Source organism: Moschus berezovskii, chromosome 27 (genome assembly GCF_049115385.1).
Source record: "Moschus berezovskii isolate FMDL1 chromosome 27, NW_MosBer_1.0, whole genome shotgun sequence".
Lineage (NCBI taxonomy): Eukaryota > Metazoa > Chordata > Mammalia > Artiodactyla > Moschidae > Moschus > Moschus berezovskii.
Window position 1 is genome coordinate 28,561,305 of NC_142486.1, and position 13,408 is coordinate 28,574,712.

Genomic DNA, 13,408 nt, shown 5'->3' on the forward strand with positions numbered 1-13,408 from the left:
TCTTTTCAGCTGTCTTTATACATGACCTTCTTCCTAAATGTACTCTAAAATGTTCCATGAGCATACATCAGAGAAAGACTTTACAAAGATTATGGATGCAGGTGACCAGAGAGGTTTAACTCCAAGTGAACAATGCGCCAGCCCACCCAACCTCTGGTCTTTCCTAGAGCTCCCTCCCCACTATAGGATCAGCGTGCTTCCCATCAACCCCTGTGTCCTTAGTCCACAAACCTCCTCTCCCCAACCCTGAAACATGCCTCTCACCCCTGCTTCACCCTCTCTCTACACCACAAACCCTCACTGGGTCTCTAGCAGCCCCACTTCCTAACCAGCCATGCTCTCTGCAGCAACAGACTGCCTCCGAAACCCATACCCAAGGACTCTGCTTTTCTCAACCTCCTGAAGAAGGCCAGCACGTTTCATGCTGCTGAGAGAAGCCTGTCTTCCTCCAGATGATCCTCCCTGGGGGTCAGACTCTTGCTTTTCCTCCCACTTCCAATCTCACTTTCTCTCTCTCCTATCGGGTTTGCTCTCAGTCCTCGACCTGCAGCTTCAATTGCCTGGTGACTGTTCTCCACCCAGTTCCCTCACCCGCACCTCAACCCATCCAAAGAGGAACTCATCATCCTGCAACTGCCTCCTGACGTTTTTAATACTGTTACGGCAACACCAGGCTTTCGTTCCACAGGGAGCCACCTTTGAGGGATTCCTTTCCCTTACCCACCATGCCTCTACCTAAAGTCCAGTCAAGGCCCTTTCCTCCACGTGTCACCAGAATCCACCACTTTCTCATTGCCTCTGCAACTTATTGCAGATCACTTCCTAGGAATGCCTTCCTAATTTCCGACTGCAACAGGTTTTCTAGCTCATAATGCATGTGTTCCACTCACAGCATTTACCACAATACTTTTCCACTTACATGACTATCTAATTAATGCCTTGTTCCCCAAGCATGAGAGAGAGGACTGTCTACAAACAATAACACATCGATGTTCAAAGGAAATGTTTAAGAAATAAATGTTCAATGAATCAAAGGTGGAACTGTGGATTCTCTTCTGTTGTTGCTACTATTGTTTCAATTATTATAACGAATACTGTAACATAATATTTGGGAAAAGAAAATTGAAGAGAAAACAGATTATCCAATACTTACGTCCAACTTGAGTAGCTTTTCAACAACAAGCTCCAGAATTTCATGCCTCAAGGTCGGAAAATACACACTAATCCTGAGTAAGTTATGAACATAACATTCCTAAAACATAAAAAGATAGAAAAAAAGATTATCAAGCAACATAGAAACTACAGTTTATACATACAATATCAACATAATTGTAATTTATATACTCCTACAGTATTTTTAAAACAGGTTTGTTGATACACAATTCACCCGCTTTAAAGTGTACAATTCAATAGTTCTCAACTATTCAGAGTTGTGCAACCATCACCGTAATCAATATCAGAACATTTTCATCACCCTAAAAAAAACCTTGGATCTTCCAGTAATGTACCTCCTCCCAGCCCTAAGTAACCACTGGTCTACTTTCTTGCTCTGTGAATTTGCCTAGCATAGATATTTCACTTAAGGAGAACATTACATGTGTTATTTTAGCATAATGTTTCAAAGTTCATTCAGGTTGCAGCAAGTAAACCATTCATGTCTATTGTTGACTGATATTGCAATCTGCAGGCACAGCACATTCCATTTATTCATAAGCTGCTAAACACTTGGCTTCCATATTTTGGCTACAACGAGTAAAGCTGCTTTGAACATTCGTGCAAAAGTTTTTAGGTGGATGTATATTTTTATTTCCCTTGGGAGCAGTGGAAATGCTGGTTCATATGCAATTCTACCTTTTATGAGGAATTGTAAGGCTGTTTTCTAAAGCAGCTGTACCATTTACCATTTACATCCCCACCAGAGCACGGGGGATCCTGGTTTCTCCACATCTTTGCCAACACTTGCTATTATCTATCGTTTTGAGTATAGCCATCCTAGTAGGTAAGAAGCAGTATCTCACTGTGGTTTTGACTAGCATTCTTCTAATGACTAGTAATGTTTAGTTTCTCATGGCTCCTTAGCCATTTGTATATCTATTGTGGAGAAATACCCGTTCAGACTCTTTCTACATTTTTAAATTGGGTTCAGTAAGAGTTCTTTAACTATTCTAGATACAAGTCCTTTATCCAATATATGATTTGCAAATATTTTTTCCATTATTTGTCTTTTCATTTTCTTGAAGACTATGAAGCACAACAGGTTTTAATTTTGATGCAGTTCAATTTAACTGTTTTTGCTGTGGTTGCTTGTGGTATGTCTAGAAATTGTTCTCTAAGATCACAAATATTTTCACCCACATTTTTTCTAACAGTTTTATCCAATTTGAGTTCAACTTTGTATATAATATGAAGAGAAGTCCTATTTCATTCTTGGCATATGAACATACTCCTGTCCCGGAATCAACTGCTGAAAAAACTATTTATTCTCTCCCCCACTGTCCTACACAACCAGTCGCTATACATTGATCTGGCATCCTGTGACTATACTGAACTCATTTATTACCACTAGTGTTCTTGTGAATTCCTTAGGATTTTTCTGTATATAGGATCATGTCATCTGCAAAAAGAGACAGCTTTACTTCTTCCTTTCCTATCTGGGTGCCTTTTTCTTTTTCTTCCCTAACTGCCCTGACTAGAAACTCTAGAATAATACTGACCAGAAGTGGCAAAAGTGGACATCTCTGTTTTGTTCCTTATTGTGGGGGAAAGCTTTCAATCTTTCACTACTGAGTATAAAGACAAGTTTCAAATTTTTCATAGATTTTTTTCACAAATGCCCTTCATCAGGCTGAGGAAGTTCTCTTCTGTTTTTGTCACAAAATGGTTTTGGCGTTTTTCATCTACTAAGATGAACATATGGTATTTACCATTTATTCTACTAATACAGTCTATTATACTAATTGCTTTGGGAGTATTAAATCAACTTTGCATTCCTAGGATAAATTTCAGTGCATAATTCTTTTTTATGGTGTTAGGCTGTTTCCCAGTATCTTGTTGAGAATTTTTGCATCTATGTTCATAAGAGATACAGAATTTGTAACATTCCAGTTGAAGCACTCTCTCACAAATATCAACAAAAGTTATTAATTCTTTAATATCTGTAATACATTATTTAGGAAAAAATATTTTGTGTTTAGAAGGAAACCACTGTTAGTTATTGAAAGTTACAGATAATCTAAATATTATGCAAAAGACTTCCAAGACTTCATTAACAGAAGGCTCCGCCTTCAAATAAGGCATGTTTGGGGGCGGGAGGAGAAGGGGACGACGGAGAATGAGATGGCTGGATGGCATCACCGACTCTGTGGACATGAGTTTGAGTGTACTCCGGGAGTTGGTGATGGACAGGGAGGCCTGGCGTGCTGTGATTCATGGGGTCGTGGAGAGTCGGACACGACTGAGCGACTGAACTGAACTGAACAACTGGTAATAAATGAACTATTATCTTCCAGCAATTCCTAACTGTGTTAACATTAAGTTCTATCTAGATACTTCTGAAATGGATTCTGCCTTTGACACGCACACAGGAATAAGAGAAAAGGCACTGAGAATCCTCACTCTGTGGCTTGCTAAGAAAGGAATCTGAGTCAAATTCTTAGTCTTGAGTTTAAAATTCAGCAGACAAAACTTTGGAGAAAAAGACCCAAATTCACCTAAAACTAAACCACACAAAACAACTTTTCCACTATTTACCCCATGAAAAGATTTCTTACCAATGTTCTCTCTGATTTTCGAACAAATGGAAATTTTTCCACCAGTATTGGCATAAGAAACCATGGTGTGCTATTTAAAAAAAAAAAAAATTCAATAAACCCATGATAACAAGACTCTCAAAAGGTAACATTTCCATTCTAAGAGCAAATATGGATACAAGAGGCAAAAGGCGACTCCTACCTCAAGCAAATGGAAGTGAAAACACCTCAGAAAAAATCTGTAACAACTTATGGAAAAATAAGCTTCCGCTAAATTTGATATCATCAGCATATTAAAGGAGGATCCTTTTTTTTCTACAAAAGTTTTAACAAAGAGCTTCAGTTTAAAATCTAAACACTTTCCACTACACATGTTATATTTAAAAGGAAAAGAATTACCAACTTGGACTTTTTAAAGTTAGCTTATGTGCTAAACTTACTGAGGGAATTTGAAGTTCACCCCTCCAAAAGAAGCCTACATATAGAGCTAATTTTTATTCGTAAGACAAGATACAAACACACAGGGGTTTCTCACTGAAAATTTTTGGGTATGTTGTCTGTTGAAGTTAAAAGCAAAAGTCCAACCACCATAAAAAGCTGGAGAGTAGACTTGGCATACAGGTTTTGAAAAATAATTGAAGACAATGAATAGAGAACTGAAATGCCATTTTTTTCTAAACTGTGATATGACAGCAACGAGATACAAAAACATGCTGCATACAACTTCAGGTTTGATGCTGTGAACATTTTATAATTTTCTACTAACTGATCATAATTTTCTTGAGACTTAAACACCACAATACAAAATAAGTAACTGAAGTATACTCACGATGGGACATATCTTGCTATTATCTGTAAAGCTCTGTGACAGGTGTCAAAATTTGCAGGAAGATCTACAGGTGAAAAGGGAGAGCGTGAGCATTAATATAAAACTGAAAACTTACCTACTTAAGGCTAAAACTGCCTGCTGACCAAAACTGACACCTGTCAGTTAAATAATCACATGTCAGCAAAATAATAATCTCAAGACTTTTCTCCATGACTATCAATGAAGACTATAAATAATGCCAGTAATGCTAACTGATTGCATGGTAATCAGTTAAATATAACTGACATAACGAAAAGAGCCCATCAGAGGTTGCCCTTTGTTACCGTCTACCTGAGAGAGCCAGGATACTTGAGCAGTCAGCACACATCGGCTCAGACACAAGAGGTGGCCTTTGTACTTACTCTCATCCTCATCATCAGAATCCGAAACATCTACATCGCCTTCTTTAATAACCACTCGGGCTTTGGAAGAAAAAAGAAAATACGTATACTTATAATATTGACCTAAACAAGCAACAGCTACATAAAAAAGGCAATTTTTCTGTTGTCCAAACTTAATACAATAAAATTTACAATGTGGGTATGAGGTTTAAGCAGCTAAAAATCCCTGAGTTCCAAGACTTCACCAGAAGCTCACTAAAGCGAATTAAATCCATAAAAATCACAGCAAGAAATAATCTAGACAGTTCCATAGAGGTCATTACAGGAAACAGACAAGTAACGAACTACTGCTACTTCAGTAAGTATCCTGGACTCTTCCATGGTGGCATAATCTCCAAAATACAGTGGGAAGGTAGCCATTTTAACAGAGATATTTTAAAAAAGAAAACTTGAAGCAAGCAAAGAGCAATGACTTACGAGGTACAAAATGAGAAGCAATCATGCTGAGACATGGTCTAAGGAAGACAGTCTGTGCTGATACAAGATTACCAAGGAAGGATAAATACTCCTCCACCACTGTCTGACTTCTGTTCAACCACTGCAATCTCTAGCGATGGGAGAGAAAGACAAAAGAAACATTTTACTGATACAATATATCCTATTTTCAGTATACATAATATATACTATTTTCAAAGTACTGAATTACATATAACAGTCATTGAAATAAATGGTGAACTTACCAACAGAATATTAATAAGCTGCTCAAAGTCCTTCGTCAAGTACATGATGGAGGAACGGAATTCAAGCAGCCAGTTAATTATCTGGTCATCCTTAAGTTAAAAAAAGAAAAATACTTTCAAAATCACAAATCCTCTAAAGTAACAGAGAAATGATATTACCTGGCATTTGTCATCTATCGGCAATATTTAAATTAGGGAGGAAAAGTCACAAACTTGGACTTAAGCCAAAAGTGGGATGAAGATGCCTTAGTTCGTATCAAAACAGAAAAAGAAGTTACAATAAATTTTCCTTTTTTCTAAAAACAAAGAAGAATACAGTAATTGGTATCACGGAAAGGAATCAAGTGCAATATTTAATTCTAATCATTTTTGCTTGCCCTAGAAAAGTGAGAACACCTCAAATGTTAAATGTTGACACCTAAGAGTTTTTTAAAGTGAAGAATTGTAACAGATCCAAATAGTCTAAGGCCACAAAGACCAACAGGTACGTCTGCTTTCTCTATACTCATGATGACCTGCAAGCATGTGGATAATATTCGGTCTAAGCTGATTAACCACAGTCATCAATCAATGTAACTTTTTCTTAACCCAACTTGCAAATGGGTCTAAATGAATCAAAATGTGTTCTATATACATGATGGTTCCTCTACTCCATTAAATATTTTTCAGACGATAAAATTACTATTCATAATACTTTCCATGACAGAGGAAAATCTGCTAAGTTCAAAAAAGAGGCCATGTAGAGAATAAGTTATCAGTGATACTTAATAGATACTTCTTGTATTTAAGCATATATACAACACATGCAAGAAAAATTTAAAGCCCCTAATTCTGGGGAACTTCCTGGTGGTCCAGACTTTGCTTCCACTGCCAAGGGGGCAGGTTCACTCCCTGGTCAGGATCCCACAAGCTGCACAGCATGGCCAAAAAAAAAAGCCCCTGGTTTTTTAAAGAAAATGGTTAATGCTGATAAAGATTCAGTAGGGGAAAAGAGAAATAAAGAAACAAAAATAATACAGTGCTGCACCTTTAGCAACAGACTACAGACAGACAGTGTTGAACCCCCAGTGATAAACTATTAACAGACAGGGCTGGACCTACAGCCATAGACTACTTATAGGGAGTACACACCAGGCGCCAGGCACAGTGCTTAACACCATACATATATACCTTTCCCTAATCCTAACAATGCTGCAAAGGGATTACAGTTATTCTCATTTTATAGCTGAAAAAACCGAGGCTAAGAAAGCAATCTGCCCAGCACACCAGTAAAAAGGACTTCCCTGGTGGCTCAGACAGTAAAGCGTTTGCCTACAGTGCAGGAGACCCGGGTTCAATCCCTGGGTCAGGAAGATCTCCTGGAGAAGGAAAAGGCAACCCACTCCAGTATTCTTGCCTGGAAAATCCCATGGATGGAGGAGCCTGGTAGCCTATAGTCCATGGGTCTCAAAGAGCTGGACATGACTGAGTGACTTCACTTTCACCAGTAAAAAACTAGGTTCAAACCCATCTGCCTAGATAGATGCCCCTCCCACTTTCCCACAGTGCCCTGCCCCACACAGTGGAGCTCCCCACCTTCCACTCAACAAGTGGGAGTTTCCTATGCATTATCTATGCGACAAACCTCCGTGACACTATTTGCTGATGAAACCCTAACTAACCTGGCAGGAAAATAAAGTCACAACTCATTTGCACTACAGTAACTTCATAATGTCCACATTCATTAAGGATAACAAGACCTGAAGCAGAGAGGCTGAGCTCAGTTACACACAAAGTCAGCTCTAGTCTGTCAGTTTTCTGCTAAAACGAGTGCAACAGAATCATAAGGACAACATTTAACGCTCCAGTTTTCAAGTAAACCAGTCAGAGACCGTGGTACTGAACAATTATCAGAAGCAAATTATTTCAACACTCCTCTAAACTAACATAAACACAACTGATGTGATTCTTGGGTCTGTAAAAATTCCCTAGAGATGTGCTGATATGAAATACAGAAGAACACAAAGACTGTGCACCCAGGGAAGAAGGCACAGGTCAGAGAAAGCTTTAAAGATGAAGTGATGCTTCCATTTACAAAGGCGAAAGCAGGTCTTCAGAAAACCAAGAGCAGCTCAGTCTCGCTGGAGTATATAGTGCGCAAGCAAGCCAACAGATCAATGTGGAGAGCAAAGAGGGACCAGACATATCACTGGAGTCCCTGTAAGCCAGACTTCTAATTAGAGATCTGCTGGTAGTGTGGGGCATGCGCTGAATGAAGGCACAATCATGTGCTCAGACAAAATCTGGGAAAGTTCATTAGTGAAGACGACATTTCAGTTGGGTCTCAACGAGTAGCTTTATAATTACAGTAATAATAGTAATAAACACTAATATAAGTCTAGGTGCAAGGTACTATTCTAAGACTTTTAACATTCCATGAGATAGGTAGAACTACCACTGGTTCCTAGCTGGGGACACCTAGGCACTGAAATGCAGTAATTTGCCCTCAATCACAAAGCCAGTAAGAGAGGGAGGCAATGTAACCAGAGCCCATGCTCAAACAGGCAGCAAGCAAAGTGGATACCAAGAACGTTTCACAGCCAGAAAGAAAAGGCAAATGCAAAGCCGTAAAGTGGCAAATTCAAGAAATAGAGTATCTAGTGAGACTCCAGTACTCTTGCCTGGAGAATCCCATGGGCAGAGGAGCCTGGAAGGCTGCAGTCCATGGGGTCACAAAGAGTCGGACATGACTGAGCGACTTCACTTCACTTTTCACTTTCACGCACTGGAGAAGGAAATGGCAACCCACTCCAATGTTCTTGCCTGGAGAATCCCAGGGATAGGGGAGCCTGGTGGGCTGCCGTCTATGGGGTCACAGAGTCAGACACAACTGAAGTGACTTAGCAGCAGCAGCAGCAGTTAGACTGAACACTCAAAGTCTGCCACAGGCCATGCTAAGTGGCTGGTCCTTTATTCCTCAATGGGCATGAAGCAGGGCAATGGCATTTTTAGGATGTGCTTTAGCGATGACTCAGATGCACTGTTAAGGATATAAGGGGTGGAGGGGATGTGTACGTGAGACAGACAAGCAATACATCGTTTAAGCACATAAAGCCTGTAGAAGTGGATTTGAAAGAGAGAAAATGCTAAATCCAGGGCACCTGTAACACCTGTGGGTTTGCAGTTAAGAAACAAGTCTGCGCAACGTTGTAATTCAATTATATTTTGATTAAAAAAATAAATTATATTAAAATTAAAAAAGAAAGAACAAAGCCTGAAGCCAACAAGAGCAATTTGATCTATAAATGTAAATAGCTATATTACGAGGACACAGATAAATCCCAAAGCCATGAGGACACAGGGAATCATACAGGAAGAATCTGTAAAGTGAGGACGGGGTTAGCTTGGAAATCTAATCAATGCCAAATTTATGAAGAACCTGTCAAGAGAGTGATGAGAGAGAAGCAATAAGAAGACAGGAAGATCAAAGAAACTGAAGGAAAGATTTTAAGAAATGGGCAGTCAACTGTACAAATTGCTACAAGGAATTACTATGGTGCTTAAAAGAGAAAAGTCCACTGAAATCAGCATGTAGGAAATCATCGGTAACCTTGTCACAGTAAAATACAGCAGTGGACTTCACAGTGGATTTAAACACGAATGAGAAGGTGCAGACTGTCAATGTGAACATTACAAAGTCCTCTGAGTCAGAGACTACTCTCATTGGATCCTCGAAAGACCTCTACGCTTAAAGAACTTATTTCTCTGGTTTTACAAGGAGAGAAACAGAGACAGAGAGGTTAAAGAACATGCCCAAGATCACACACTGGGAAACAATGGAGCTGGGATTCTATCCCAGGCAATCTGACCACCACTGCCCACGGTAACAGACCATTCTTCCCACAACTGGGCAGTCAAGGAAGAAAGAGGCAATAACATTTACATGATGGATACGTATCTTGAACCATTTCCAAAAACACTGAAACAGAGTAGTAGGTTGAAATACAAGTCATCGTTTGTTGGTTTCATTTTGTTGTTTTAGCACTGGAGAGACATGAGAGTTGCATGCAGCATAGAAGACAGATTCTAAAAAGGCAAGTATAAAGCAGGATTTCCCAACCTCATGACTGCTGGGATTTGGGGCCAGATCATTCATTGTTATGAAGGGCTGCCGTGTGTATTGTATGGTTTTCAGCAGCACCCCTATCACCCACTCACTGGATGGCAGTACCACTGTCCCTTTATCAAAAATGTCCCCAGTTCATCACTAAATTCCCTCAGGGGTGAAAGTGCCCCTGGTTGAGAATCATTAAAGCAGGATCACAAAGTAAGTTCTAGAGAATGGAATAGGACAAAAAGTGCAAATTAACATCTCTACAAAGTGGTAACAACTTTGCTAATAATCAAACACAAAATTAGTTACCTTTATCTCTGGATCTGACAGCTGGTTCTTCAACAACTCAAAGTCATTTGTTTCCCCCTTAAGAAGAAGGGGAAAAAATGAATTTTTGCTTGCTTGGGTTTTCCTTTTAAAGATCAACAGCAGAACTTTAAACTATTACAAAAAGAAAACTAACACTGACATCTCAGTTCTGGGGTTTTGGTACACTTGTGTACACCTGTGTACTGACATCTGACCACGATAGCAGCCATGCATATATATGGATAGAAATGCAGATCACACATGAAAGTACACGGAATGCACATTTTCCCACCATCGCTGAGAGACAGGAGAATCACTTCTAAACTAACATGGGAACAAAGCCCAAAAACATCCCCATTAATAGAGTTGATTTATTATCCCAAAGCAATGCTTACGCAACTACTTAAGAAATAAAATGCTCTGATCTAATGGGTTTTTTAAAATTATACCACTTGCTAAAGATTTTAAAGGACACTAGGTAAATAAAGCATCTGAAGGTATAAAACTGCAGAAAAGGTGTTACTACTCTAATTGTGGACGGACAGCACCATGCTTTGTTAACCTGATCTGACTTCAATACTGGTATCTAAAATCTACCTTATCTGTCTACTGGTCTTTAGTATAACAGCTATAATTGTATTCTGACCACCAAAAATCAAACCTCAATACTTCAATTACATTTCAATAAATCTGAGGGGAAAACCCACCAAACCTCACACTATCCCCTCTTACCTTTTTGTACTTCAGTAACACTTCTGTCACAGTTCCACCAAACCGAACAGTTTTTCTTGGGGGAGAACTGAAGAAATCATTCTCTAATGCAAGCATGTCTGAAAGCCTACAGAACCAAAAGTATCAAGCCATTAAGTGCATGACAAGGAACAACAAACTTTATAATATCCAGCATCATTCAGTGAGACCACCGCTAACTGGCCTCCCTCCTCCCACTTGAGTCCCCCATCAAAGCATTCTTCATTCAGTGATCTAAAAATCTTTCAAAAACTAAAGACAGGCTTCCCTGCTGGTCCAGTGGTTAAGAATCTGCCTGTCAATGCAGGGAACACGGATTTGATTCCTGGTCCGGGAAGATCCCACATGTCGAGGGGCAACTAAATAAGCTGCCACAACTATTGAAGCCTGGGCACCCCAGAGCCTGTGCTCAGCAAGAAGAGAAGCCACTGCAGTGAGAAGCCTGCACACCACAACGAAAGCAGCCCCTGTTAGCTGCAACTAGAGAAGGCTCACAGCAACCCAGCATTTTTTTTTTAAACTTAAAAGAGACAGATCATGCTACTCTTCTGCTTAAATTTTCCAAAGGTTTCCTACTTCACTTAGAATAAACAAATCTAAACTCCTTATCGTCTTCAAGGTCCTACATTAATCTAGCCCCTACCTATCTCTCTGACCTCACCTCCAACCCTTACATACTGCAGCCAGAGTCCTTTCTGCTATTCAAGTTCACCAATCAGATTCCCATATAACTTACTATCCTCTCTGTCAGAAACACTCATTCTCCAGATGTATACATGGCTGGACCCTTGTCTTCTTTCAAGTTGAAGCTCAAATGTCAGAGAGGCCTTCCACATCAGAAATCTTAAGTACCAATCCTCTCCCTCTCCCCTACCATCACCCTGTTTTATTCCTTCACAGAAGTTACCACTATCTGAAATTATCATTGATTTACTGTCTTTCCCTCCTTAGACTTTAAACTTGGTTGAGAGCACGGACATTGTCTCTTTTGATATACTGTCCCCAACTCTAACATCCAAAGTAGGTACTTAAAAAAAAAATTTTGATATTATGCCAAGAGTTCCACAAAGGTTGCTTCTTTTAAACAGGTCAGTGAAAAAAACATAGCATCCTGCTAAAGACTCTCATGGAAGGAAAGTTATGACCAACCTAGACAGCATATTAAAAAGCAAAGACATTACTTTGCCAACAAAGGTCCGTCTAGTCAAAGCTATGGTTTCTTCAGTAGTCGTGTATGGATGTGAGAGTTGGACTATAAAGAAAGCTGAGCGCCGAAGAATTGATGCTTTTGAACTGTGGTGTTGGAGAAGACTCTTGAGAGTCCCCTGGACTGCAAGGAGATCCAACCAGTCCATCCTAAAGGAGATCAGTCCTGGGTGTTCACAGGAAGGACTGATGTTGAAGCTGAAACTCCAATACTTCGGCCACCTGATGTGAAGAGCTGACGCATTTAAAAAGACCCTGATGCTGGGAAAGATTGAGGGCAGGAGGAGAAGGGGACGACAGAGGATGAGATGGTTGGATGGCATCACCGACTCAATGGACATGGGTTTGGGTAGACTCCGGCAGTTTGTGATGGACAGGGAGGCCTGAGGTGCTGCAGTTCATGGGGTCGCAAAGAGTCGGACGCGACTGTGCGACTGAACTGAACTGAAAGACTCTCAAAGTTAAACCCCAAAGTGTTTTAAGGGAGTTACAGGTTTTAAAAGTTGAGCTAGATATAAAACACTGTTAAGCAAACGTGCGTCAAAATAACCTTCAAGCAAACAAAAACTTAAAGACACAATCTGCCATCAGTGGCATCATTTGGTAAATAATCCAAATAGCCCAAGCATCTCTTTTTTAATCTAGTCGAAGAAGCAGGAAGGAAGAAGAGTAAAGGAGTATCATGGAATACCCAGGCCTGGAAAAATATGAGGGAGCCCAGTGGGGAGAAGAGGGGACTCTGGAACCGAGCAAGTTCCCTTTCCCAGCCCCTCTCCCACCTTTATTACCCACCTAAGAGGCACGGGCTCACTCCTGACGACCTAAAGTGACCCTCTTCCCTCGGCTCCCACCCATTCCATGAGCTCTGGCCCAGACCCTTCAGCTCCGCTCCCCTAACCCCGGTCCAGTGCTCTGGTCCCGGACGCGCAGAAGGAAGTGTCCTGGGTTCTTACCCGGTCCTCGACGAACCCAGCGTCTTGACCGCAGAGGCCGAGGAGGCCGCATCTCCGGGCAACCGCGTGTGAAGCAGAGGAGCCGCCATCCGGCCGGACAAACGCGACGACCGCTGCTTGTGCCGGAAGTCTTTCTCCCTCTAGGCCCGCCTCCGTCCCGGAAGACGCGCGTGAGAGCGACGGGCTTCAGCCAATCAGGAACCCCATGCGGGGAGAGCGGAGTTACCCCGGTCCAGGCTAGAGCGCCGCTAAGGCGTAAGCCCCGCCGTCAATCAGGCCCCTTCTTCCTCTTGGAGGACTTTCCCCGCCAAGCGAGCTGCTGACGGCGGCTGTGGACTCCGCTGGTGGCTCAGCGGTAAAGAATCCGCCTGCCAATGCAGGAGACTTGGGTCCGATCCC

The 13,408-nt window shown here is 41.0% G+C and overlaps 1 protein-coding gene across 1 annotated transcript in view; it reads right to left on the minus strand.

The window, feature by feature from the left end:
• Positions 1 to 13,138, minus strand: part of RRN3 (RNA polymerase I transcription factor RRN3) — a 28,001-nt gene extending 14,863 nt beyond the window's left edge. The window contains exons 1-9 of the mRNA XM_055409535.2: positions 13,010 to 13,138; positions 10,833 to 10,938; positions 10,101 to 10,157; positions 5,699 to 5,788; positions 5,436 to 5,565; positions 4,980 to 5,039; positions 4,579 to 4,642; positions 3,771 to 3,840; positions 1,154 to 1,252 (exon numbers count right to left, since the gene is read on the minus strand). Coding sequence (XP_055265510.2) covers positions 1,154 to 1,252; positions 3,771 to 3,840; positions 4,579 to 4,642; positions 4,980 to 5,039; positions 5,436 to 5,565; positions 5,699 to 5,788; positions 10,101 to 10,157; positions 10,833 to 10,938; positions 13,010 to 13,098 — 765 coding nt within the window. The 5' untranslated portion in view covers positions 13,099 to 13,138. The remainder of the gene's footprint in view (positions 1 to 1,153; positions 1,253 to 3,770; positions 3,841 to 4,578; positions 4,643 to 4,979; positions 5,040 to 5,435; positions 5,566 to 5,698; positions 5,789 to 10,100; positions 10,158 to 10,832; positions 10,939 to 13,009) is intronic.
• Positions 13,139 to 13,408: the final 270 nt, after the last annotated feature.